This window comes from Monocercomonoides exilis (assembly GCF_001643675.1).
Source record: "Monocercomonoides exilis strain PA203 chromosome Unknown scaffold9-1957334, whole genome shotgun sequence".
Lineage (NCBI taxonomy): Eukaryota > Preaxostyla > Oxymonadida > Polymastigidae > Monocercomonoides > Monocercomonoides exilis.
Window position 1 is genome coordinate 1,319,780 of NW_027150554.1, and position 27,590 is coordinate 1,347,369.

The window sequence follows — 27,590 nt, forward strand, 5'->3', positions numbered from 1 at the left end:
CCCTCAAAGGCACAGCTGGAAATCGTCTATGAAATTTTATTTGTCGAAGAAAGTGAAAACAACGAAACAGTGGAGTTCGTCTTCACCCAATTCATGTTTTCCATTTTAAATACCCCATTCAGAACTTTGATCAGTTCTGTCGAAAATGCTTTTTCTGTTGATCGTCCGCTCCCAAAAGATATATTCATTCTGCTGACCCTCATTTCTTTTGTTCCTGTTATCTCAAATTGTCTTGACTCTCGATTATTTGCATTTAACGTGTCATGAACATGAATAAGGTCACTAACAGTCAACGTGCCTGTTGAGACAGAAAAAAGATATAACCCAGGTACTTCAAATTCTGTTAGGATTGTTGAGCTTAAATCGCTTTGGCCATATATTGTGAAAGAATTGATGTCACAATCCACTTTATTGGTTTCTGTGATCGTTCCTGTCAGTATCTCTATATCAGTAACAAATTCTGGAATCAGCTGAGTCAAACAATGGTTGATGGTGCAGTAAGGATGGCCTTCATCTCGTCCACATGCATATGTGTCAATGGAATTTGGTTCTGTTTGCACTGAGGAGACATATCTAATTCTTCCAAAATCATTTCGCAGCCATTCACTTTTATCCATAACTGTGTTGTAGTCAGTACTCACAATATTTGTTGTTTTCCTTGTTGTGTGACAACTTGGTTCAATGTTGTTTTCTGTTGAACTATGAAGGACAATGTTATTTCCCTGCTCAGCACGTTTTATTATGGAAAAAACAGTAATTTAACAATGTTCCGTAATTGTAAATATTAAATAATAAACAAATTGCAGATACTGTGAGCATTGAATTGCAATTGCTGAACAAACGATTTGAGATTATTATTTGATCTGTGCAATTCCAATGCATAATTGCATCTCCATCATTGCCAGAGGAACAATTATAATTTTGTTCGCTGCTCTTTGGATTCGAAGAAAATATTCGATGAAGAAATGTAAAGATCTTCAAATATGGATTCTTTCTAAACGTTTGAATTTGAATCTTTTGATGAAAAAGTGATACTGAATGAATAAACATTTTTTTAGGCGTTAAACTCACATTTGTGATGCATATTGATCCACTTTGCAAACTCAGTGAAGATATCGATTTAAGGTGAGAAATGCTGGAATCTATCATTATAGCTGATTCACCTTTAATTAGGTTAAATGTTAATATTGAATATTGGACTGCCAAAAAATCTATTCAACTGAAATCAATAAAATACAAAAAAATTGATTTGTATCAAATGAAACATACTTCAATTGCAACTCTTTGGAAAAATACTATGAACTTCAAAAGTTCCATATGAGCTATTTCTTCCAAAAGTCATATCTTTCTTCATGTGTTAGTTTCAATAAATATAGAATTTAATTTGATCATTAAATACAAAAAAAATCATACGATTAAAAAAGTCGGCGAAAAATATTCTATGTGTTTCAGGACAATTCTTTTTCGTCGAAAATTTGCAGTTAAAAGCTGAAGTGGAGAAGAAGCAATTCTTCAATAAATAATAATGGTTTTCAATTTTTGAATTGTGGTGATTTTTCATAATTTTTCATTCATTGATATTTTTTTTTTGATAAAAAAAAAATCGGGGAAAAAGGAGAATCAACCGAAACCTGTTTTGATCACACCCATAATATTCATATTTTCGTTTTATTTTTTCTAAAACAAGCTCTGAATAATAGATATTTTTGTGTGTTTTCATGAATTGTTTTTTCTTTTTATTTGCCAGGGTTTAGAAAAGGGAAAAAAGTTAGGGTTTTCCAAGATAATACAATGTTTTTTGCAAACAAATAATAAGAAAGAAGATGGTTTTTAACATTTAAATATAGTTATTATCTTAAATAAAATAAGGATGTCTAAAATATTTATCATTAAATATATTGGAAAAATGATTTTAAATGAAAATTTTAGGTTGTCGGTTGAGTCCACTCTTACCAAAATCGGTTAGAGGGGACATATCGACTGGTTCAAAAATAGTCTTAAAGAAGATATTTTGCTTTTCTAAACTCACTTTTCTGAACGTTAAAATTCTCAAATAGGAGAAACATTCGATAAAAAACTGAAAATTTTTTATATCTAAAAAGCGATTTTTGACAAAAATTAATGCTCAAACCCCAAAGATAAATCAGAGAGAATATTTCTTTTAGGTTTTCATTTCGAAAAAGATGGTTTATCCATTGTCAATGTGTTTATTTGTGTTATATTTGACGAAAACTTTTAATTTGATCAACTGATGAGGGTTGTTTTTTAATTTAAAGTGGTATAGTTTTCAAAATAATAATTCCTGTTGGATTCAAAAAATAGGTTTTCTCATCTTTGAGTCACTGTAATTCGAAAACCACTTAAGTCATATCATAATTGTTCACATTTGCAATAGTATAAATAGGCCTTTGCGACAGACCAACATTTTTTTCATGGTTCGACTAGTCGACCGACAAGGCAGTTTGCCAATATATTATTTTATGATAAACGAAAAAACAACAAATCAAGATAAAGTTTTTCTGTTTTTATTCAATTTTTTTTTATTTTTTAATTTATTTATTTCTCGCACGATTCGAACAAATAAATATTTTATTTTTGTTTTTTTTTTGAAATTTCAATGGGTTATCGACAGATCTTTGTCGAGATTAGTCGAACGACAAAGATCAGTCGGTTGAAAGATCAGTCGGTTGAAAAGATCAATCTGTCGAACGAATGTTCTATTTCGAAATCGTTTTGTCTTTCAAACATAGTTTTTTTTATTTATTCTATTCAAAGAAAATTATAAGAAACATTCATTAAAATATGACAGAGATAGAATTTGTGTTTTTGATATATTTTTCGATATTTTCATTCGTTTGACACCACATTTTGTTTCACACTTTTTCTGTTTATGGATATTAATATTCAAATAATTGCTGTCTGTCAAAAGAAAACGAATTGAATCCATAATTATATTTTTGTTTTGTTTTGTTTAAAAACACAATACTCCTGGAAACAGCTGGAAAAGATATGCAGAAGGTTTAACTGATATCTTTGCTTTTATGTTTGAATACGAAGGGCAGGATATAGAGATTTGACAAGTTGTCAATGCTTGTGAAGATATTTTGATATTAATTGTTATGATTTGAATAATTAAATCACAATTGCTGAAGGAAAAGAGACACGTTCAAATGGAAATTTCAAGAAGAAGCGAATATATGAAGATAGTTACAATTTAATAATTTTTCCAAAAGGAAGAAAAAGAAAAAGAATTTACCGAGATTTTGAAGAATGAAGATGAAAAAACTTTGTTAAATAAAGGAAAAAGAAGAACAGTTGTTTTGTTATGCCTTTCTATCATCAAAATCATTCGTATGACATCTTGAAGAAAAATCATAGACACTTTGAAAGGTTTTAAGTTCAATGGGATATAACCGCGGGATGCAGATTTTATCAGGAGGGCACATATCAACAACTTGACATTGAACCTTTCACACGCTCATTGAAATGGTTTTTAACACGAAGATGTGAAGACGAATCACATTAAAAGGCAGCCAGTGAAAAGAAGTCAGATCTCGTATCATTCAGTTTGAATTGCTCAATTTTCTTCTTCTCCTCAATTTATTTATTAATTAGCCCAGGATTGAAGCAAGAGAAATTCGGGTCCAAGGTTAATCCATCTGCATATCTGTGCAATTATCACTCTGCAGTGTGCTTCACAAAAGGAACAGAGATACGAACTTCATTCCAAGCATCTCATTTCTCTCAATATGTGGAAGCCATGCAAGGCTTTGCTATTTCATAGAAGACAAATACTAGGAAGAAGGAGAAGATGGCATTTGATCTGACAACTTGGAGTGTTTTGATTTCCTGGAAGATAAACAGCCTGATACTGCAGCTAATTCAGGAGGAAAAAGGGGTGCTGTCGAACAAACTGGGGAGCAAAGTCGACGAGCAGCAGATCCACAGTCACATTGATTTTTGCGGTTGGTTTAAATGAACATATCTTTGATCCAGTCATGCAAAGCAAAATTACGTTGATGATTGTCTATTCGAACTTTTCACTGCCAATGTTTATGAGGCTGTATAATGATGTTATGAATCCTTCTCTTCTCTCTTCGTTGCCGGATTTGCGTTAGTGAAATGCTAAAGAGCCTGCAAAAAAAGTGAGCTGCTTTTATTCCGCAAAGCAAAGTTTGTTGATTACCGCCTCATGTTCCACTTGCACAAACGCATGACTTCAAAAGAGTCAGAAAGCATTTTGTTTCAGAATCAGATTCAAGTTCTGCAGTCTATTCTGCAGAAGACTGCAAAAAGGACAGCTTCTGTAACTGTATTAACTTCTGTCAAACATCGTTTGTCTTCTTCTTATTTTTCATCTTTATCTTAATCTTCTTCCTTATCTTCTTCCACAAATACTTCATTTTCTTCAAATTCTAATAAATAAACATTTTCCCTCAAGCATTCATCTTGAAACAAACTTCACTTCTTTTATTCAGAATCTCATCCATCATTTGTATCTTTTCTCTCACCGTTCTTCTCCTTCATCTTCTTCTTTCCTCTACAAAAGCCTTCCTTACCCTTGTCAGAAAGACCATCTTATAGAAGTCGACGAGTCGATGAGCTTCCATTCATAAGCCATCACTTCGGTGCACTGAATGGAAAGATACAATGTTTGATCATAGCCTCTCGCAATCCCTTTATGAAAAGAAGGTCAATAAACACACAGGAAGTTGTTGGACGCATCAGGCAGTCAATAGGCGAAAGAGACAAAACAATTAATTCATCAAAATATAGAGACGAGAATGCAGAAAAGAAAAGCAGAAACGTATATGCAAATGCTGAAATGCATCTCATTTTGGAAAAGGTTAAAGAAAGCATTTTGATGAACGTTGATAGAAAAGGAAAAGAGAAGGAGAAAGAAAGAAAGAAAAAGTCAAAGCGATGAAAGAGACTGATTGCGATGGGAAAAAAGCTGAAGAAGAAAGAAAGAAAAATCGTGATGTGAAGCAAGCAACTGAAAGTGAGATGAGACATCGATCCCTCCAACAGTAATGCACAAAGTCATCAATCACCTATCATTTCCATCTTGTTCATATTTGTCGTTAAAAAGCTCATCGTCATCGACTCCAGCTGTGTGATAAATGTGTGAAACGCAGCAAATAAGTTAGGGAGTTTCATTACGTATTCCAGTGTTTGATTTTTATTCTGCATGTGTATCGATCAGAATGAGAGAAGGATTATTAGAGATGTTTTCGATGGAATAGTGTTAATCACCAACTGTGACTCTGGTGCTGCCTTGAGAGATGTCCATCATCTTTTCCATCCTGCGTTAGATTTCCAAAAGGAAAAGCATGTGATCTTTCCGTTGAAAACACAGAAAATATTCATCTTCGTCTGGAAGCGCAAAATGCACTTCTGTGAAGATCCTAAGTTGCTGTGCAAGTCCCACATTGAGTAATAAATGAACCCATCTATTTATTTGGCGAAGGTTTGTAACTTCCACAGGCATCATTTTGGAATCGTTGTTTGTTCATAGAAACTCTCAGGAGGAGGTAGAGAAGGCTAAATGCATGCTCATATTGCATCTGATGAACAAGAAGAAGGAGAAATTACGGAGATGCTTTTTCTTTTGTGCAAAGAAGGATGCGGCAGGCTATTCACAGCTTATTCCTCCTCCTCCTCCTCCTTCTTCTTCTGCCCCAAGCATCTCACTCGTCGTTGAATATTCATTCGGCAAACCTGAATCACAAATCGCACATTCCCTTCATCATCTCACATCACAGGCATAAGGGAAATTAAACTGATATATCATTCAGAATTCATTCAATACAAACAATTCCATTGACAACCTGAGTGATTGTGCTGTGGAACATAGACAGCGGTTGGAGATTAAATGGGTGATTTTTTTTGATATCATAAAAAATTACGAAGTTTGATCATTAAAAATTTTCATAAAGGGTGAGGTTGAAAAGATTAATTTAATTTGAAATTGCATGAAAATATAGATCAATATATTATTATTATTAATTATTTGTAGAAATTAATTTGTTTTCAATAGTTTTTTTTTCAAATATCGAGAAATAAAAATTATTTCAAAAAAAATATCGAAAATTCGATAAACCGAATAAAACAAAAGTTAACTGGTTTATAAAACATAAAAACAATAATGACAATACATAATCAATCAATTTTTTAAATAAAAATTAATTTTATGATGTTATTGCAAAGAAATTTTTAAATTTATTTTGAGGATCATTAAACATTTGTTGAATTTTATCAATTCACATTAACACTCACGCAAAAATATAATAGGAACATAAGACACTCATCAAGTGATCAACTGTTTGTTGATAAATTTGTTTGTAAACAAATAATCTTAGAAATATTTAATTATTATCTAATTATCAATCAAAGTTCAAGATAAATAAAGAAAATATAAAAAAATGAAAAGAAACTCGTCAATTCTTGCTTTTTCCACTAAAAAAGCTTCTATCGCACGAACATCTTCATTTTATCTTCCTCTCTTTGTTTCTCCTCTGATTCTCTCTATCTCCTTCTCATCAATTATATGTAATCCAGTTTTCTGCCTCCTTAGATGCTCTGTTTTTGTCTGCCTGTTCGTTTTGAGAACAGATTGGTTAAAAACCAGTTTCACATGATAGGATATGAACAACAAAATGGTGAATGAATCTCAAGCACAGAATCACAATCCCGGTTTCATTGTTGTTCCCCTTTCTCCATATCGCTTCTGCGTCCCCTTCCGCGGAACTCGCATCTCTCCATTCACTTTCTCTTTGCTTGTTGGACCTGCCTCTCGTGTTGCCATCAGCCCATCTGTTCTGGCTGACTCCGATGATTCTGGGCTGCCTGCTCCAGGATCCAGAAAAGTCTACGCTTTGGACTCTGCCTGCATTACTTTTCACCGTGCTCACCAGATATTCGTTAACCAGCACACTGGCTTCTCTTTCCATCAGTGTGGCTCCCCGCTTCCCTCCGCGCTTCTCTCTCCACAGTCATCCACCACATCTCCCCTTCCATCGGCAACATCCTCTGGATCTGATGCTCCTCCTTCTTCGACGCCCTGACCTCCCTTGCAAACATCCGATCCGAGTTCGTACAGGAGAGTCTTATTCTTGTTCTTTTAAACATTATCAGTTGGCTACAGATGCATTTCTCAATGGCTGTATCATCCTTAGAGTTATTCCTCCCTCTATTTCTCCCTTCGCATCCCTCCTCTTTTCTCTTTCTTTCCATCCTTTCCTTTTTCCTTCTCTCCTTCTCTCTCATCCTCCTTGCCCAGATCTCATCCTCTCTGATTTCCAGTGCTTTCATTCCTTTCTCAGTTAACCTCAGCTACTGAGGATATTTCTGTTTACGATACAAAATCCCCACTTTTTTATAGCACAAAAGCTTCTCAATTTCCCATCCATCAACAGGCAGCAGCAATGCTTTATCTTTTTTGTGCTTCTCCGTCTGCAAGTCTCAACACAGCCGACCCAGTGGTGGAGAAGAGAAGGAAGGGTGGGGAGGGGCGAACAAAGTGGTTCTTGAAGAACAGAAGAAGAAGTTGATGAAGAGGAATATGTAACTGTGTATGAATGTGGAGAAGATGTCGAAATAGTCAGTCAAGTCTTTGCTGAAGAAGACGAAAGAGATGAGTTTCGCTTCTAACTTGCTGCTGGCTTCCTCTTTTGCCTTTTGATTTCAGCAGCATTTTGCGAGAGGGTTGAGCGTGGATGCGCAATAGAGATCGGTTTGAGGGCGTGGCTTCTGTGCTTCTTGTGTGTCTGTGCAAGTGGCTGGCGGGGATGAAAAAATTGTTTGATAACAGATGTATTTTGAGAGGTTGAAGAAGAAGAAGAAGATGACTAAGCAGTTGGTACAGCTGTTGAGGAAGGAGATAAGGTAGTTGTTGATAAGCCGGGTTTTGAATGAGATGACTTTGAGGAATGAGTTTGTAAAAAATGCAAAGAAGAGGAGGAAGAAGAATATTCAGAGGAAGAAGATGATGACATTGAAAATGATGAATATGAATATGAATATGAAGAAGAAGAAGATTATGAATTGGAAGAAGAAGAGGATGATGAAGAAGAATACGAAGATGATGATGATGATGATGATGAATCCAACAGAAATGAGGAAGAAGGAGAAAGAGGAGGTAAATCAATTTCTTCTGTTTCTCTATTCTTCTTTTGATCTTTCGGTGAAGAAAGAAAATGAGAAGGAGAAAGAGAAGAAGAAGAATGAATTTTCGAACGATGTTTGTGAAGTTTTCTGTTTGTTTTTTCATTCGAAGGAGAAAGAGGAGGAAGTTGAGATTCGTCGGTTGTTTCATTGCTGCTTTCATTGAAAGAATGGAGAGAAAGAGAAGAAGGAGAGGAAGAAGGAGAAGGAGAAGGAGAAGGAGAAGGAGAAGATGAAGAAGGAGAAGATGAAGAAGGAGAAGATGTTGATGGAGTTGAAGAAGAAGAGGAAGAGGAGGAGGAGGAGGAAGAGGAAGAGGAAGAGAAAGAGGAAGAAGAAGATTGGTGGAAGTGAAAGGAAAATTTTCAATGAAAGTGATCGAAGTGCATTTGAACATGTTTCATCTGCTGCTTCTTTCTCCTCATCCGAAGATGATGAAGCAAAAGAGCAAGATATTTGGACATAGCAACATTCAGTTGTTTCACAATCAACTGGCAATGATGACGATTAAAAGGAAGATGATATCATAGATGATGCTAATTCTTGATACTCCGTTCTTTTAGCAGTTGCTCCTTCAAATTGTTCAGATTTGGACGAATAAATTTGGTCATCCAATGGTCCTTCTAAAGATTCTGAGGTTTTCGTGTTTGCATATCCTTCTCAGCGTCTTCTTCCTTCTCTTTCACTCTCACTCTCTTCTTCTTCGTTTCCTTTTCTGACTTTTTCAAGTTCTTTGCTAATTTCTTTTCTAAATTCCTTTTATATCCTCCTTTCATCTGCTTTGATTGCAATTCACCTCAATCTCCCTCATTTCCTCGACCTCCTTCATCTTCCAAATCATCATTTCACCTCTTCATTTTCTCCTCTTTCTGTCACTTTCGATCTGAGCACTCAACAAAATGAATCAGAATTCTTGTGATTATTAAAAAAGAAGGTTCATCTTTCCCTTTTGCCTCTGGCTCAACAGAACTCTTCATCTGATAGCCAGCCCTTCTTCTGTGTGGATGAAGACATGAAGAATGGGAAGAAAGAAAACCAAGTGGAAAAGCAGAGAAAAGAGAAGAAAAAGAAGAATGGGAAAGTTGCTGCTTATTCCGTGCCTGTGAATGCTTCCAGAGTTGCAGCAGCGAACAGCAGAAGAGGAAAAATGAATTTCTGGAAGCTGAGTAAAATCGAAGTTGGAAATTTGCACAAAGTTGCCTTTTTTGTCACTTTATGAATTAATCAAACGAAAATGTCTCCGTTGCAGTCATTTGTTTCCGTCTTTCATTCGCCTCGCTTTATCTTCTTTTAAGCTGTTTTCCTTTCTGTTCTCAAAAAGAAATGAGATATTTTCCTTTATATTTTCTGCAGTTGCACCTTTTTTAAGCTTGCAATCACGGTGCAGGCGGAGGAGCGAACGAATAATAAACAGCACTAGCAGATACCAATAAAATTCGCGGTTGATAATAACTTCTGGTATTTTTATAGGAAATTGTATTGCCGTTTAGAAAAAATACCGTTGTTGATGTAATAGATGCTTCTGCTTTTGCTTCTGCTGTTTCGATCGTGTTGGGAGTGATTTTTCCTGATCGTTCGTTTTGTGTTCTTGTAATCATCGGAATCGTCACACATGGAGTTTCTTTCTTCTTCCATTTAATCATATTTCATTTCCTTATCTTCTTCATTCATTTCTCCTACTCTTTCTATTTCTCTCCCTTTTCTCAGAGTAAATTCTTGATCCTTCATCTTCATCTGCAAATTCAGCTGTTCTTCATTTGATCGATTGAACGGCAAATGGGGAGATCTGAACGTAAAACAACACATTGCTTCAAATTCAGTCGAAATTTTCAATACAAATTGGATAATGCATCAGAGATGATGATATAATGGAATGAGATGTGAAAGAAGAAGACGAAGATTAAGAAGAAGAAGAAGAAGAAGATATTGAAGTTTCAAATGCCATCTGATATTCAATGTCTGCCTCCTGCTTCAGATGTCTAACAAATTGATTTGCAAATCAAATTGTTATTCCATCAGAACATGGCAATAATTCTCCAAAAAAAACACTCAATGTAAAGAAAGTGCCAAATCCATTTCTGTGAAAGTGACTTGTCTCTCTTTTCGGTTGTATCGACTTTCTTGTCTTCTCTGTGTAACTTTTTTATTCTTTAGCCATCTTCTCTTTGTTTCATTCATCTGTGTTGATGTGAAGGTCAGAAATGTTTTCCAAAAAAAGAATCTCCAAAAGCAATATCTTTTCGAGCAATGTTCTAAAAGAATGAATTTTTATCAGATAAGCTCAGTTTTCGCTCATTCCGTATCCAAAAAAATAGAAAGACGAAACTGAAGAAGATAATCAAATACGCCTGTCAGCAATAAAATATGTTGAAGAAGATGAACAGATCTTGTGAATAAAATTCCTTTCTCTGTTGTAGTGGTTTGTGGTAAAGTTGAGCCGTATGAGAAGAATTCGGCAGTATTTCCAGTAGAATATTCTGCAAAACGAGAATCATCAAAATTAACAGTGCTATCAGAAAAAACATTTTGTGTGTTGAATGAAACAATCATTGGCCATTGAAATGTTTCATTTGTGTAAGGCTCTCTTGTTGTTCAATAAATCCATATCAATGATTTTGTTGAATAATCTGAGGCTGAAAATGAATGATGAATTCATAAAATTTTCCGCTTGAACACGCCTTTATGTATATAATCATTTTTGAAAGTTATTGTTCTCCACACAAACAAAAAATTTGGAAAAAAAAGTTCTTTATTTGAAAAATAAAAAATATAACGATCAAATCTGGCTTTTGTTTATCAAAAATGAATCCTTTCAGAAGAAAACATAACGGAATTGGAAACAAGAGTATCAAACGGGATGTGAAAAATCTTGAAAATATTTTCGGAAAAATGTCAGAGAACCATGCAGAACTTGTTCTCTTATCATTTCTACAATCTACGAAGCAAGGAAAAAAACTTTTGGAAACATTGTCCAAATCAAAAGCATGTTTGTATTTGTTTTAATATTAAATACAAAATTACTAATATTTAAACATCATTTTTCAAATAAACTTGAATTATTTTATTTTATACAGCTTTTCCGACAGAACATTTCAATAAAACAGATCCTCACACAGATTCAGAAAGCACTGAATCATTTGAAGATTATCCATTGACAAAATGTGACAATAAAAAAAAATATATTCAAAAACAACATTTTCTGCAGTTTCCATTTGGGGGAAAACACTGTTTTTCAAGCATTTTTTGCACAAGGCATTGAACAATTTCTTCTTTAAAAACTTTATTTCTCTTTCTCAGATTTCAAAACAAATTTGATTTTCAGATACGTAAACAGGTATCATTTGAATCAAAACATCAAGTTTTCCATCATTTCACGAATGTCAAAAAAATGACCCATTTTTATTGTGTTCTTTGGAATCAAAAAGTCAATGAAAAGTGCATTATTTTTCAATGAAAATACTTGCAGCAAAATATTTGACCCAATTTGTTGAAATTAAATCAACTAAAAAACTCACATATTCAACAAGAAAAACATCAAAGCCTGAGTTCACAACAAAATAGTTCATCCAATTCACAGACGATACTCAATACATCAAAATTTCGCATCCCAAACATCAATAAACCAATTTCAACATCATCATTAATGAATATTGTTCAGTCAGATCCTTCTAATATTCATTCAAATACTTCAATAATATTGGATTGTTGTTTTGAGGATTATTATATAAATTCAATCGATACTATTGATTATTTTGTTAAATGCACATTTCGTCCTGAATTAAAAATAGATAACAAATCCAAATTATACGCAGATTGTATTTATGATAATGCGGAGAGTTTGAATAAATTGGAGTTGAGTGATAAAGATAGTGATGATGATGAAAATGAATTAATGAGAATTTGTGAAGGAAGATCATTGAATAATTTTGGGAAAACATGTGCTTTCAATTCTTTGTGTCAATGTCTTGCTTCATTATGCATTGATAAATGCACAAAAGATTGCAACATTTCCAAAAATCAAAGTTATTTTTTGAATCTTTTGGAAGAAATTCGGAATCCATCAAAAATAGTGAAAGCTTGGGGAAAGAGGAGAATGAAAAATTTTTATGAACTGCTGTTTGGATGTCTGGATGAACCAAAAATTTTGACTGACGTGTTCACTGCAGTTATGGAATTCCTATCAAAAAATAATTGGAATTTGAAGGAGATGTTTTTGATCCGCAGCCATAGAATAAATATGTGCACCAGCTGCCATCATTTATCTTCATCATTGAGAGGAGCAGGTTATTTTATTTCAATTGCTGGATCAGATATTGTCGGTGGGTTGAATTGTGTGTTTCAAGCCTCAGATGATTTTGCTGAGAATCCACTTTCAAAATGTGAAAATTGTTGGACGAAATCAGCATTTGAAAACTGGATTTGGCTTTACGATTTCCCTTTCATTTTGTGTATTTATCACAAGTTCATTGATGGAGATTATGTGAGTTCTCCTCCGATCAAATTATTCTTCAGAAGTCAAGGAATTGGCCCAAATGATTTTCATGTGTTCAGTCCTCGTGTGTTATCTTCAATTGACAATCATTCGTCTGATAGTGAGATAGTTGCAAAACACAACTTCGTTGGAACAATTATCCATTCTTCATTGAAGCATAAAGAAGGGCATTTTATTTCAATAGTCAAAAATGGAAGTTCTTCTGACCATTCCAATGACAGCTTTTTGCAGTGCGATGATGACAAAATTACAATTATTGACTTCACCAAATGGGACCAATACTGGGATTATCTTTCAGAAGAAAAATGGAATTTTTCAATGAGTTTTTTCAAACTGTTTGAAACAAAATTCAGAAATAGTTCATCCAAACCCTTCTTGGATAAATGAATGTTTCATATTTTTTTTTAATATTCATTAGTGCACATCATTAATCATTCCACTAAATAATAAATATCAACTGCGATAAAAACCATTTTTTAATTAAGAAAATATGAAATAAAAATTTGAAAATAACACTGCATTAATTCAAATGAATTGACATTAAGTTGTCATATAGAATAACGTAAACACAATTACACGAAAGTATTTGAATATCATTAATTAGTTAACAACCAAGTCATATAAATACAAAGTGTGATGTGGGGATAAAAAAATAAAGTGAGTGAGAAATGGAAAGTGAGAAATTTAGAGTGTTAAATGATGTATTGATTTGTATTAACTGGGGAATTATTCTGTATGTTGTCTTTTCTGATATACTTGCCTATGAATATTTATTTCAATACTGAACAAATGAATATTTCATTTTAAACTTATGTTTTTTCTTTATTCAATTGGTGTTTTGATCATTCATGATAATTATCAATCCCATTAAAATGATCATATCTATCTCTCCTCTTTCAATATCTCTTTCCACCATCAAATAAATTCTTTGTCAAATGCCCCTTTCGTTCATGTTGGAACTGAAAATAAAAGAAAAACACTCGGAAAATTGAATTTATTAGATTTGAACAGTCATCTCTTTGAGTGTGCGAATAGAATGATTCTAATTGAGGAAGTTATTGGGATGGTGCACTTTATGTTCATTCACTACATGTTCAAGAAATGGAAATAATGGAGCGTTATTCTGTCAAAGTTTGTTGAAAATCTCTCTCGAAAAATCCAATTTTTCATGTTGTCAAGCGAGGAATGGAGGAGCAGTTGAAGTGTATGTTCCACAATCAAATTCCAAATATCACATTTTGGAAAATAAAGTCGAAAGTTATTCAATAACATGCTGGTGTGGAATTGGTTGGTATTTTGCACTACAAACAATTCCTGCAAATGGTAAATTCCTTTTGTCCAAATGCAAGTTCATCTCAAATTCAGGTGGTGATTCTGCTGGTTCTTTCACATTCAATTGGCCTCCACAAAATAAACCAAAACAATGCTTGCTCCAAGAGTGCCAGTTCATAAATAACAAAGTCGAAAATCCAACTACCTACGGCGGTGCTGCGCTGTGCTGCACAAGAACATATGATTGGATGAATGGAATGAAATTCATCACTTTCTGTTTCTTCAATGAAATACAGCTACAAACGGAAGAGGAAATGATGTGTTTTTCAATGGTAATTCCATAACTCAATCTCCGTTTGAGAATTGCGGATCAACAACCCCAACAAAAAAAAGTGCGGAACAACAACACAGCTGATAATGAGACTGTCAACAGCTCGCTCCCTTTCATAAGCCAGAACAAAAATGTTGCAAACAACGGAACAGATGTTGATGGCTGTGGAAGAACGCAACAGAATCGTTGTTCCACTATCGAGTATGCAATCTATGGCTTATTCTTTTAAAAGAGGCCTCCCTCACCCCACTCAGCTCAACATTTGCTCCCACTCAAACACTTATCTTCCTTGCTTTTGACACATAAATCAAAGGAAATGGCACAGATACCATCACCATCGCATCAAGCGGAATTCTTCAATCATCATCTTTTTTTTTCAGCCATTTCTGCCCTCTTCCAACATACCCAGGGCTCCCTCACGGTCTCTGCCCTCACCATCGCCCACAACTCCTCAAATCAAATCACCCCCATCCTCTTCCACCTCTCCAAAAACTCCCCTTCCCTCAACCTCAACACGACCACAATCACCGGAACAACCTCCATAACAATAAAAACACCTCTTTTCTTCCTCACTGCTGGCTCCCTCGCCCTCAACCACACAGCAATCACCAGTCTCTCCCTCAACAGCCAAAGCATCTTCCACCTCACCTCCCTCACAGCACTCCTCACCCTCAACTCTTCCAACATCACCCACATCACCTCCACTGCCACCCCCACCAGCTGTGTCCTCTCCTCTGCCACCTCCCCTGCCCTCTCCCTCTCCCTCGCCAACTGCACCATCACCAGTATCAACTCAGAACAGTTGAGCCAACAAACTGCCACCAATGGCGGGTGCACCTCATTCGCCTCATCCGTCTCTGACAACACATTTTCTGTGAGTGACACAAATTTCTCCACCTGCTCTGTGAGCGAGGATACAAGTTCTGGAGGAAGAGGCGGTGCTCTCATGATCGAGTTCAATGAAGGCTCACAAGTGTCATCCACAACCTTTTCCATCACCAATATCGTGTTTTCAGACAACAAGGCTTGTATCAGAAGAGATATGTATTTTGTGTGTGAATCATTTGTCGCTTCTGTGAAAGAGCCTTTGTTTGCCTTCATGACAAGCATCACTCGGAAAGACAACTCGGTTGTTGGACATGACAGAAACAATTGGAGTTTCGATTTATAAATCTTTATCAACGGGAATACAGCTAACAATGTAAATAAGTGAATGATCATCTTGGCATCAAGGAAGTGAATTGCAAGTTGGTAAAGATGCCCTGAAAGAGAACGCAAAACGCGACAGGTCTTCTGAAGAAGGTGAAAAATGTTGGTAATGTTATTGAATGTGAAGACAAATTGTGAATTTGTGCGCGCAATAGAAAAACCGAAGAAAGTTGGGGAGATGGCACGCAAAATAGAAGAAAACTGCTCGTATGCGCATTTGATGAAATCTACATAACTTGTCGGACATGTATTCTCTTCTTTTATAGAATTATCTGTTAAATATGCCTTTTCCTCAAAATTACTTTCCCTCATCGTTTCATCTTCTCAGACATGTTGAAGGCATGTGGCCTTGCGAAATCTCTCGAAAATTATCCCTGCAACTGTTTGTTCAAAGAAATCTTTTCCCACCTTGCTCCTTCTTCTTCCTGTTATTCTTTCAATCTCAAAATAAATAATGTAGAGGCAACCTTCATGGATTGTGTGCCAGATGATCGACTATTCTTGATTTGACATTGTAGCATTTCATTTGTGAAATAATTTTTAAAGATATTCCTTGATAGAATAAATATTTCTTTCGTCTATCTGAGTAGGAATGAAAGGTGATGCTTGGCCCTGGATTTGACGAGAGTTGAATGAAATGGAAATAGGAATATTTTAAATTCGTTCATCGAAGAAGATGTTGAAGAAGAAGAATGCATAGGAGAATCAATGTTGTGTGTGAAAAATGTCTGTCGGAGAAATTAAAGCTTTCAGATCGTATTTCTCAGAATGAGAATGTTTTCATTGGCTTATTTTGGAATACATAAAAAGATGACGATAAGCTGAAGGAATTAAATAGCAAGGAAAAGAGGCAGATAAAGAAGGAAGAAGATGAAGTAGCAAAAATAGTTGAAGGAGTTGAAAAAGAAATATTAAGAAAAAGATGATGATGAGGAGGAAGAAGAAGATTATGAAAGCTATGAAGGTGGAGCAATTGAGAATTGTGAAACGAATTTAATCCTTTTTTAAAGATGTTGATGATTACTTGAGGAATGTCGATTGATAAAAATAAATCATTTGATGAGTTGATTTAAGATGAAATAAACAACCTTCATCACAAAACATGTGAAAGGCAAAGAGATGCAAACAGATGAAGAAGGAAATCCACAAATCGTTGACTGCCTTTGTGTGGTTGAACTGCTTTTCCCTCAGAAAAAGAAAATTATCTTTGTCCAATGATGTCAACAATTCAAATGAACTTCATGTTTGATGAGGATATTGGCAGAGAATAATTTGAAATCTAAGAAAGCATTGACCATTGAAGAATTTGACTTCAATTGCAAAAATTTCAAATGAAATAAGAAGAAAATGAAGAATTTTATGATTATGTGATTGATGTGTCGATTCTGGCAATGAGCATCTTTTATTGAAGTGAGGCTGTTGAGAATGATAGCGAAGGTGAAGAAAAATAGAAGATGTCAGGTTTTCCAAGTCATATTGAGCAACAGAAAAAGATGAATTTGTTGTGAATGAAAATGCTCAGAAAGCTCATCAGCTTTGGTGAAAGAGTCGCTTCTGCCAAACATTCTCAACAAATAAGCCAAATAAACTGCTTCTTCTTTTCAAGCTCATCTTAAGCATTATCAGGCTATGCAGTATGCAAGACAGATGGCAGAAGTCACGAATGCCATCATTGAATGCGATGCAAACAAGAATAATCTCAAAACTTATGGTTCTTTCGCGAAATGAAAAGAAGGCTTTTCTTTCTATGGCATTCCTGTTCATGGACAATCTTCATTCATTGAAAACACACCATTAAAGAAAAATGAATGAAATAAAAAAAATCAAACCATCTTTTTTTTGGCTTTTCTATATTTTCCCATCTCTAATGGATTGGTTATTATCAGCCCAGCTGGCTTTCTTGCAATATAAAATTGCCTCTTGCCACAAAAAATTCAGACAACTGAACAATAAATGGCTGGCATTGAAAGTCATTGAAAGCACAGAATCCATTGTGAAACGAGCTGTAATATCAGATTAAAACACATAATTTTTATATAAACAAGAAATCAACTCTTTTTCAAAGACTTATTTAACGCCATGTCTTCGCTGGTAGCTTTCCAGTAGGATTCGTGTTAAATGCAAATGAGATTGAAATTGAGGCCTGCTGAGTGTTTCTCTCTGCTCGCTTCCTCAATTGTCCAACCCCCAATTTCATTTCCTTTTCCACAAAAGCATCATTCCCTCAAAAAATCAAGCAAAACAAGCCCTGAGCAAAAGATGTGCCAAGTGAAACACATTTCCCTCGAAATGAACAAGCTGTTCAATTCAAACTTTTTGGTATTCCGTTAGCTTTTTCTGCATCTTGCTTGAGTCATTTCTCATTCAAAATATCGCAGCCAGGGCTGCATCATATGTTTTGCAATATATAATCAAGTTCAAATTTCTTGCAACTTCCCCCACCAATTCACTTTTCGCAAGCAATCGAAGCAAACAGCCGCTCGCTCCTCCATCTGTGGGCAAAATTCTTATTCTTCTGTGGCGATATAACTCGCATGGACGTATCCTTGGTCGTGCATCAAAGAAGCTCAAGCATGCTCTGGCTGCAGCAAATAATTTATCAAAAATCTTCACTAATAAAATTATAGGTTGCAGACCCTTATTAAATAACCAAACAATAAATGAATGTTTTGTTGCCCTTCGTCTTGCCTGTTTTGAGGCAAAAGAATGAAAATGATGCAGAGGAAAAAGTTTATGAATGTGCATCTTCAGGTATTTTAATCGATATTTGTGACTCTTTTGAAGCATATGTTCCTCCAACATTCAGAAAATGAATCAATATGTTGCTTCATCTTGATTTTTCCGAAGGCAGCAGGACCAGCAACAAATGTTTTATGGTGTGCATGGAGCATTACTGAATCACTGCTTATGCGATTTTATCTGTTCTTTTTTTATTATTATGAAATGAAGAAATTTTTTATTGACTTTTGAAAGGGGCTTGAGCGATTGAACGATTTGAGGGACCTGGAGCAAAAAGGGAAAAGCGAAGAAATGGATGGAATAATGGAAGACGTGAGATTTGAAGAGACGGGTGCGATTTGTGAAGTGGGTTGTTGAAAAGAAAATGGAGAAAATGGCGGATGGAAAGGGATTGGGGTTGGGGGATGTGATTTTGGCATTGGCGCTTTTGGGGGGATGCTTTGAAGAGACAAAGGACTTGAAGGATGATGACTTGTTATTTTTGTTCTTGACTGAGGAAAAGATACAAGAAAAAGAATTTTGATGAAAAGAAGAAGAACGAATAAGAAAAGGATGAAAGACTTCTGGGGGAATGTTTGCAATGGAACGTAATTCTGGGTGGAGGCCTTTCAGTGGAATTGCTGTTGATTTGTGTGGCTTGCCTGATGAAAGGTGTTGGAGAAAGAAGGAAAGGGAGGAGACTCGAAATGAAGTTGAAATGCGTTTGCTGCGAGAGTCATTTTCACATCATATTCATGTGCGTTATATTATTTATTTTTATTTTATTTTATTTTTTTTGAAATATATTTATATTGAATAGCAGACAGACAGCGAGTGATGTTTGAAGGAAGAAGCAGGAAGCATCAAGCGCAATCAGTTGCAGCACGATTTGAAGGGACTTGCTAATGGATGAGTTTTGGAGAAATTGATGAAGGGATTGATGAAGTGCAGAGAGATGGGGGAAGTGAGTGTGAATGAGCTGGGTTTTGGTAGAGAAGATTCAAAAGAAGTGGGAGAGATGGGAAAGGATGTGGATTGGAAGAGAAAATATGATGAGAGGATGAGAGAAGGGAGAGAATGACTGAACCCTGATGGGTGTGATTGTAAGAAGATGATGAAGAGGAATTTGAAGAAATCAGCATTTTCAGTTTCTGAGGGGAAAGAGGAGGCAACCACTCAAGAGCATTCGATGAACGATAGATATCCAAATTATTTCGTATGGCTCAATCTGTTTGTGAATTTTTTATGATTATGTTTTTCTTATCAATATGAAGTTCACTTACCATATTCAATATTTTATCTCAATGACAGCATCACATGAAGCCTTTTCATCATCTTTTTCAGAAACATCATTCAATTGTTTGCACATTTCTCTTTTACCTCATTTCTTCTTCTTCTTCTTCACCATCTTCTTCTTCATTCAACAAAAATGAAGCTATTCTTCAATTAAACAGTGCTTTCTCCAAGTATCTTAATTTTTCTGAAAAATGTTTTTTTCATCTTTCAACGTAACTTATGTTTATTCTTTTTCTCTTTCAACAGTGTCTGTTGAATTATAATAAATTGCTTGTATTGTTTCAAAACCATGATAGATAATGTTCAATTGTCAGATGAATTGATTATTTAACAAATAACAAAAAGTGATGAAATGTTCATGTTATCAAAAAATGAAAAAGAAATAAAAATTGGAAAATATGTGAACTTCAAAAAAGTTTTTAAAACATAAAAACAAATTATAAACGATATAAGAATGATAAAGAATAAATGAAATAAAAATTCGATGAAGATGCAGTTTCAGATACATTTCTTAAAGGTGAATTGTTTCTATTTCTTGTCGCGCTGGTGGACTTTTAACATTTTTATGAGTCTTCTTCAAAAAGTTCTCAAGCACGTTTATATTTTTCAAAACATTTTTATGTAGAAATAAATAATGTGAATATGGTTTTTCATTTCATAAAATGCATTTTTATTTAATCATATAAAAAAATATTGAATATATACATATATATTTTTTTGGACTCAACAAAAACCAAAAAAAAGTCAACATTTAATGAAAATATGTCAAATTGATAATCTCGATCACAAAAGTGGTCACTAATTTCTCTTCAGATTTTGCAACAAACAGACATAAAAAGATGTGGGGAAGCGGTTTGTGCGGAAATCTGAGAAAAAATTAGTGACCACTTTTGTGATCGCCAGTCATTTCAAGTTTCAGTTTTATAATAGTTCCGATCGTTCAACGGATCAAATCTGATGAGAACCATAATAAAAGTGTTTTTCAAAATGACTGGCGATCACAAAAGTGGTCACTAATTTTTTCTCAGATTTCCGCACAAACCACTTCCCCACATCTTTTTATGTCTGTTTGTTGCAAAATCTGAAGAGAAATTAGTGACCACTTTTGTGATCGAGATTATCAATTTGACATATTTTCATGAAAATTTTCGTTTTGAAATATTTATTTATTATTTAATATTTTTTTTTTCATATATTTGTTTATGATTTATTGTTATTATGTTATTGACATAAGTTATATTGAGAAACATTTATGCGTTGATTTTTAGAAGAAGACAAAAAATTGTGATATTAGTTTCCAATATCAATTCATCTTTTTGATAAAATCAAATTGCATAAATACTTATTTTTTGTGTGAAACATAGTGTTTTTCACTGAAAAAGAAATGTGACTTTTGTTCCATAATAAATTCAGAAAAATAAAAACAATGAATATTTCCAAACCTCAATCAACTCTATATTCTCGATGCAAAGTGTTATGGAATGAAATTAAGCGCATCGGCGGAGATGACGTGGATTCGTTACTTGCCTATTTGTTTTATTCTGACAGGCAATCATCTTCTGTAATTAACGATTTACTGAAGACATTTAACGGTTTGATTTTTTATTTATTCATGTTTAATATGGAAAATTTCATGAACTGTCATTGTTGTAATTTTCTTAACTATTAATTCGATATTTTTTCTCATGAACAGAATATCATATAAAGCTGCTGGAAGACCTGTCTGTGGTGAACAACAACGCTCCGTTGCACACTCAGACAACAATGCTACAGGCGCTTTCCCGCAACACATCATTATCCGATTTGCAGGACTACGGATATGATGTTGCAGAAGGAAAATTTATTTACGCGAAGCAAACCCTAAAGAAAAACCAAGGATTTATCATCCTGCCTCAAAAACCTCATCTTCCGTCTTGCAAAAGTGGTTTGAATTTATTTGAATTTTTTTGAATAATTTTCTATGTTTATTTCAAACTTAAATGAACAGGAATGGGAAAAGGGCAACAGTTGGATGTTGGCCCATTCAACAGAAGCCTCCTCTTCTCTCCAATCTGCAAAGAAAATGCAGCGAGCTGAGCAGGATTACGCTCGATATATCGATGAATCTTCTTGGGATGAAGAAATAATTACTGAAAACTCTTCTTCAAAGAAAAAACAATCTTCTTCTTCTTCAATATCATTCAAACAAAATAAAAAATCAAATATCGTTTCAGAAAAAAATTCTTCTTTAACAAATTCTTCACCTTCTCAACCAATTGATGCTCCAATAAGTACTCCAATTAGGAGAGAAAGGGGATCAACAAAAAGAAAAATTGACAAATCATGTCATAAACGTCACTCGTCTCCTTCTCCAATTCCAATTCACAAACTATTCAGAACAAAACAAAAATCATCTTCAGCAAATTTCAATTTCAAAATAATTGAAAGAAAAAATAAATTCTTCAAATTTTAGAAATGAAAATGTATGGGTGAGCGAGCAATTACTTGAATATGTCATTTCTCCCACTCTAATTCCTCCACAGGCATTTCAAGATCTTCTGTCTTCATTTTCAAACGAAAGCAACACTTCTCCGTCTCCACACAGAACACATTCAAATGAAAGTTATAATTCAAATTGTAAAAATAATGTGAATATCATTTCAAATAATAACACAATGGATTTTCTTCCTGAAATTCAATCTCATTCTCCATCAATTTCTTCAAGTGTCAAAACCACTTCAATCGCTTCATCAAAAACAAAGAAAGGATTAAAAAATCTTGGAAATACTTGCTATCTTGCCTCTCTCCTTCAATGCATATCTTCAATCACTTCACAAAAACAATCAATAATTAAAACCATTTCAGTTCAAAACAATTTATCTTCTCGAGTATTAAGTGTTTGTCAACAACTTACCAAAGATGGAATGACAGTGCGTTCGTGGATCCCATCGCTTATCAACAAATGGGAAGACTTTTGTGGATATGGCAGCAGGCAACAACAGAATGTGATAGAGTCATTTGAAAATCTTCATCAACTTCTTCAAATTAATAAGATATTTGAAAAGGATACATTCAATCCTGTGCTCATTACTCATTTCAAATGTCAAAAATGTCAAAAAGTTTCTAATCATTTCAATGAAGCCTGCAGTAATGTTATCATTAATTCATCATCTCTTCATAAAGGTCTATCTTCTATCTTTTCAACTGAGATATTGAACGGAAAAAATGCTGTCTATTGCAACGATTGCAAAGAGAAATGCTGTGCTGCGAGATGGGAGGAAATGGCTGCATTTCCAGAGGTGCTAGCCCTCTGTCATGAATGCACTGATTCTGCTAGTTCAGCACCTTCGAGAACATTACAAATGGAAACTGATCGTGCTAACCAGCGCATGTTCTGCAAAGGATTCTCAGAAGAAATTGCTCAACATTTTCAAAAGGATAATCAGGAAACTGTCATTTACCATCTTATTGGTCAAGTTTTATTTAAACGTTTGGATCAACAAAACGGACATTACATCGCAGTTGTGAAAAGAAAAAGTGGAATCAATAGTTTTTGGAGTATTTGCAATGATGAAAGTGTTTCTGAATTTGATAGTGACAAATGGAGTTCTTCATGGAATAATCTTCACTCACAAGGTTTCACTCCTTCCCTTTCATTCTACACAAAAGAAAAAACAAAGCCAACTTTTTCAACAATTCAGTTCGGTGGTTCTTCATCATCATCATCATCATCATCATCATCATCATCATCATCATCATCATCATCATCATCATCATCATCATTCATCACACCTCCTCATCGTTCAACTACCATTCCTCCACTCTCTTCGTCAATTTCAACAAATTATGGATTGGAAGCACTGAAAGAAAAAAGAAAGAAAACGGGTATCTTTTCTCCCAACGAGAAAAGATTGATCTTCAAGCCCAAGACGAAATTGTGGAAAGAGTTTTCAGATGAAACAGACATCAAAGTTTCATTATCTCACTTCTACAAACTCACTTCTAACTTCTCTAAAGCAAAAAGACGAACTGATCTTTGTGGCATGTGTGAGAAGTTGAACTATTTGGAGAACAAACTCAAATCTTCACAAAACAAAAATGGACTGTCTGAAGCAGAGTTTCATACACTTAAATAACTTCGTCAACATCGTCTTGTTGCAGAAATGCAACGAAAACATTATCAATCAACTGTTGATAATCTGAAAGAGGGAGAAGCAGTCTTCGTCTTCGACTTTAAAGAAAAATGGAAACTCCCTTTCAGAAAAAATCAACTTCAACAAGTATTCTTCAATTATCAACAGGTTTCTCAATTCACAATCATCTCTCTTCAAAAAAGAAATAATCATCAAATAAAACGAACATTCAACTTCTTCTCCGACTGTCTCTCAAATGATCACAGATTTGTTATTGAGTGTCTGGAATCTGTAATCAAAAGAAACTTCTTCTCACACACTCACACTTTTAAGTTCTTCTGCGATTCGGGTCTACACAACCGAAATCGCTTCCTTCTTAACTTCATCCTCTCCAAACAATCCAAACTTCTAAAAATGAAAAACACTCAACTCAACTTCTTCGCTGAGCACCATGGAAAAAATATCTGTGATAGTGAATTTGGTGTGTTAGTTAATGCAATTGACAACAATTTATCAAATGAACACATCACCACAATTCATGACTTGATCAACTTCTTCGAAAACAATATGAATAATTCGACATCCACTTCTTCAACTTCACAATCGAACAACTTCTCAACATCATCATCAAACTCTTCACCATCTTCGACATCTGTCAATGACTTTGAGAATGAGAGGTACTTTGAAGAATATGAACCATCTCAACAAATCTCATGGCCATCATTGTCTGTTCCACACATGAAGGACTATTTATACTTTGAACGCAAGGGCTCATTTGTCTGTGCTTCAGCTGTTGGATATCTTCCTCAACGCTCTCTGGTTGCCCTCGAATCTTCAACAATGAAAGAAAAAGTGCAAAGATCAAGACAGACCTTCAACTCTGATATCACATCATCTAACTCTTCTCTTCTTTCTCAATCTTCTCAAGATCTTCTTTCAATGAGATTTGAGCTTCTTCTTGACTCTTCTTGGAATAGGTGTATTTATAGCACATTCCAAATCCTTGGATATTCTTTAAAACATTGTGATATATAAAAAGTTTATTTAATTATAAAACATTTGTATGGACTGGAATTTTGAAATTCTTTTTGATCCTTGAGAAAAAACAATTTTTACAAATCACCCATAAACACTGGTATTTTTCTTATAAAAATGATAAAATGAGATAATTTTAAAATAATAAGCAGCTGTGAGGTCATTTATTATTATATACTCTTATTTTATTTATGATTTTTCAAAAAATAAAACATTTTAAAAAATTAATTAAAAAATTAAAATATTTTGATCAATCCCACAATTATATTTTTAATATCCAAAAAATAAGAAATTACTTTCTTTCGTCAAGAATTGAACCCCAGCTTGTAAATCTGAGACAAATCAAATGTATGGAAATATTATAAAAGTGTGCACTGTATGATTATTAGCATTTCATTCAATTCTTTATTATTTTTGATTATGATTTTTAGGAAGATTATTTTCACGCAGTTTGAGGATGTTTATATTGCACAATGATGATCATGAACAAAGAAGCTTTGTTGATGCCATGAAAGTATGAATTTCATATAAATTAACTTATTTATAGAATATTTTTACGAATTGCATCATATTTTTATTAATTTTTCACTGAATCAATGCAGTATGTTAATTACAAGAAGATATCTATAGAAGCAACAACTACTGCACAAATGTGAATGATGGAATGCGTTTTGCAACAAAGGAAAGAGGGTTTCTTGATTTCACATTGGTGGGAATGAAATTCAATGCAAACACAGCAAAAGTGGGGAATGATATTTTCATTGAATGTTATTACATCACATGCAAGATTAACATGTGCAGAGTCAAAATTCCTTGAGTTCATCATATAAACATTCTCATCTAATTTAATACATATTTGATGTTCAAATATCAAAGCATATTATTCAACATACATTGAGAACAACATCAGGTGGAAGTTGCATGTTGCAAGGGGGCAGTTTTATAGGGCCAGCATTTGTCTAATTACTATTGGTGATAGCTTTCTCAGATTTATATGAGAGCAACAACTTTTCTAACGTTGTGAACACTGGAAGCGATGAAGGAGGTGTTGCAAAAGTGATATTGAAAGGGAATGATGATTTGATCATTAATTCAACTAATGCATCATCTTGCTCACTTTCAGCAGGGAGTGGGAAAGGAGGATTCTTGTATCTGGATTGTGAAAACTATTTGAATGAACAGCCATTTGTTTTTGATGCTGGTATAACTTTTGAGAACAACAAAGCAGCCATTGGAAAGAATGTGTTCATTTTGGAAAAGGATTCTAATTCTTCTGTGACAACTGAAGCATTCAGATTTGATCACTCATCAATGAAAGAAGATAACAATTTGTTTGTTGGAAGCGACAACTTTCATCAAGAAAAGGATTTGTTCATGTTCCTCATTCCATACAGTTCACCTGAGATATTTATCTCATCGAGTGGATTTGATGTTGCACGTTGTGGAAGTGAAAAAGAACCATGTTTCACAATGTGGAAAGGGATGGAAAATATGGAAAAGGAGGAGAATGCTGCTATTAGTGTTAGGGTTTTGATGATTTTTGACTTTCAGATTGGAGGTGAAGAAAGCGAGGTAGGAAGTGGATCTTTGGTAGTTTATACGTGGATTAGGAGAGTGAAAGGCAGAGAAACACAAATGGATAGCGTTATTATGAGAGTTATCATGTTTTATGCAGGAGTGATTCTGAGGGAAAAGAAATGAGTGATTGTTGGAGAGAAACGATCAAAGATGGAGATTAGTTGGAGAAGGATTGACAGATGGGAGAAGGAATTGGGAAGCGCTGTTGATGAGAAGCGAGGGAATAGATGCAAAGCAGGAAACGATTCGATATTTTCAATGTGCATAAGTGAATATGTGAATGGAGGGGCATTGAAGCGTGAGGTTGCAGAAGGCCTAGTGGTTGTTGTTGAGAACAGCACATTTGAAGGATGCTCGGTAAGAGGGAGTGAAGAAAAAGGAGGAGAGATTTTCATAAGTGCTGATGGGAAGAGCAGGGCAGATTGCTTTGGGGTAAATGAATGTGTGCTCGAGAGGAATAGGGCAGGTGAAGGGAAAGACGTGTATGCGGTCTGTGAGGATTTGAAAGCATCAATTCTTTTGAAACGGTTTGAGATAGAGCTTGTGGGCAAGGATGGGGAGGATAAAGTGGAGCTGTGAGGGAAAGATAATGGAAGATTTTCAAGTGAGAGTGTTGATTTGCTTCTGTTTCTGGTGAAGTTCAGTGAAGATGAATTCCGTGGATCGAAGATGAACAGTTCGAATTTAAGGCAGAGAGTGGAATTGTGAAATGAGTGAGTGAAAAGATGAAGAAAACAAGTATTTTGAAGATGCTTGCAAATGGACAAAATTTGGAATTGAGAAAAGAAGGTTGAAAGGTGAATGTTTCAAATTCAATATATGAGTGTAAAGAGATAGGTGTTGTTTGATGTGAATGTTTGCTCATCCACTGAACAAGATTATGAATATGTTTGATTCCTTTGTTCGTTTGGCGTTATTTGAGAAAGTATTATTTTTTATAATTTTTCCATTCGTTGTTGAAGAGAGCTAGAAAGTGATTAGTGTATTGTGTGATGAATGTTGAGCATGGGGGAGAAATGGAGATTGAACTGACTTGAAAGGAGAATGATGTGTTGAGAAGTGCAGCTGCAGGAGGATGTGGTTGAAATGTGAATGAAAAAATAGAATGAATGTGTATGCGTGTGGAAGTTTGAGAAATATAAACAGTTTCAGGAGAGGAATATCAAAGAACAATGTTTAAAGGAGAACTGATTTGAGTTGTGTTTGTGAAAGGAACAGTGCATGGAAGTTGTGGAATAACTATCTGTGTTGTTTGAGGAAGTGTGTGGAGTTGGAGAGTGATGTGGATACAGGTAAAAAGGAACTGGAAAAGAAAAAAAGGAGAGTGAAGTTTGTGAAGTGTGACGATGAGGCGAAACTTAATACAATTTATAGAAAGATG

General features: G+C 34.5%; 7 protein-coding genes across 7 annotated transcripts; 6 read left to right on the forward strand and 1 right to left on the reverse strand.

Annotated features, from left to right (window-relative positions):
- Window positions 1-6,647: 6,647 nt before the first annotated feature.
- Window positions 6,648-7,067, forward strand: MONOS_10602 (uncharacterized protein; the record flags this gene model as incomplete). Its single annotated transcript, XM_067863064.1, has 1 exon — window positions 6,648-7,067. One exon carries the CDS (start codon window positions 6,648-6,650, stop codon window positions 7,065-7,067), a length of 420 nt encoding a protein of 139 aa, XP_067732554.1.
- Window positions 7,068-7,931: 864 nt separating this feature from the next.
- Window positions 7,932-8,520, forward strand: MONOS_10603 (uncharacterized protein; the record flags this gene model as incomplete). Its single annotated transcript, XM_067863065.1, has 3 exons — window positions 7,932-7,935; window positions 8,030-8,140; window positions 8,336-8,520. 3 exons carry the CDS (start codon window positions 7,932-7,934, stop codon window positions 8,518-8,520), a joined length of 300 nt encoding a protein of 99 aa, XP_067732555.1.
- Window positions 8,521-14,717: 6,197 nt separating this feature from the next.
- MONOS_10604 (uncharacterized protein) lies at window positions 14,718-15,371 on the reverse strand (the record flags this gene model as incomplete). Its single annotated transcript, XM_067863066.1, has 1 exon — window positions 14,718-15,371. One exon carries the CDS (start codon window positions 15,369-15,371, stop codon window positions 14,718-14,720), a length of 654 nt encoding a protein of 217 aa, XP_067732556.1.
- Window positions 15,372-20,910: 5,539 nt separating this feature from the next.
- On the forward strand, window positions 20,911-21,560 carry MONOS_10605 (uncharacterized protein; the record flags this gene model as incomplete). The annotated part of the gene is made up of 3 exons (XM_067863067.1): window positions 20,911-21,076; window positions 21,178-21,408; window positions 21,472-21,560. The coding sequence occupies 3 exons, from the start codon at window positions 20,911-20,913 to the stop codon at window positions 21,558-21,560; spliced, it is 486 nt and encodes a 161-aa protein (XP_067732557.1).
- Window positions 21,561-22,825: 1,265 nt separating this feature from the next.
- On the forward strand, window positions 22,826-23,599 carry MONOS_10606 (uncharacterized protein; the record flags this gene model as incomplete). The annotated part of the gene is made up of 1 exon (XM_067863068.1): window positions 22,826-23,599. The coding sequence occupies one exon, from the start codon at window positions 22,826-22,828 to the stop codon at window positions 23,597-23,599; it is 774 nt and encodes a 257-aa protein (XP_067732558.1).
- A 1,953-nt stretch (window positions 23,600-25,552) lies between these two features.
- Window positions 25,553-26,332, forward strand: MONOS_16624 (uncharacterized protein; the record flags this gene model as incomplete). Its single annotated transcript, XM_067869518.1, has 2 exons — window positions 25,553-25,568; window positions 25,620-26,332. The coding sequence occupies 2 exons, from the start codon at window positions 25,553-25,555 to the stop codon at window positions 26,330-26,332; spliced, it is 729 nt and encodes a 242-aa protein (XP_067732559.1).
- A 27-nt stretch (window positions 26,333-26,359) lies between these two features.
- MONOS_16623 (uncharacterized protein) lies at window positions 26,360-26,788 on the forward strand (the record flags this gene model as incomplete). The annotated part of the gene is made up of 1 exon (XM_067869517.1): window positions 26,360-26,788. One exon carries the CDS (start codon window positions 26,360-26,362, stop codon window positions 26,786-26,788), a length of 429 nt encoding a protein of 142 aa, XP_067732560.1.
- Between the last annotated feature and the right edge of the window lie 802 nt (window positions 26,789-27,590).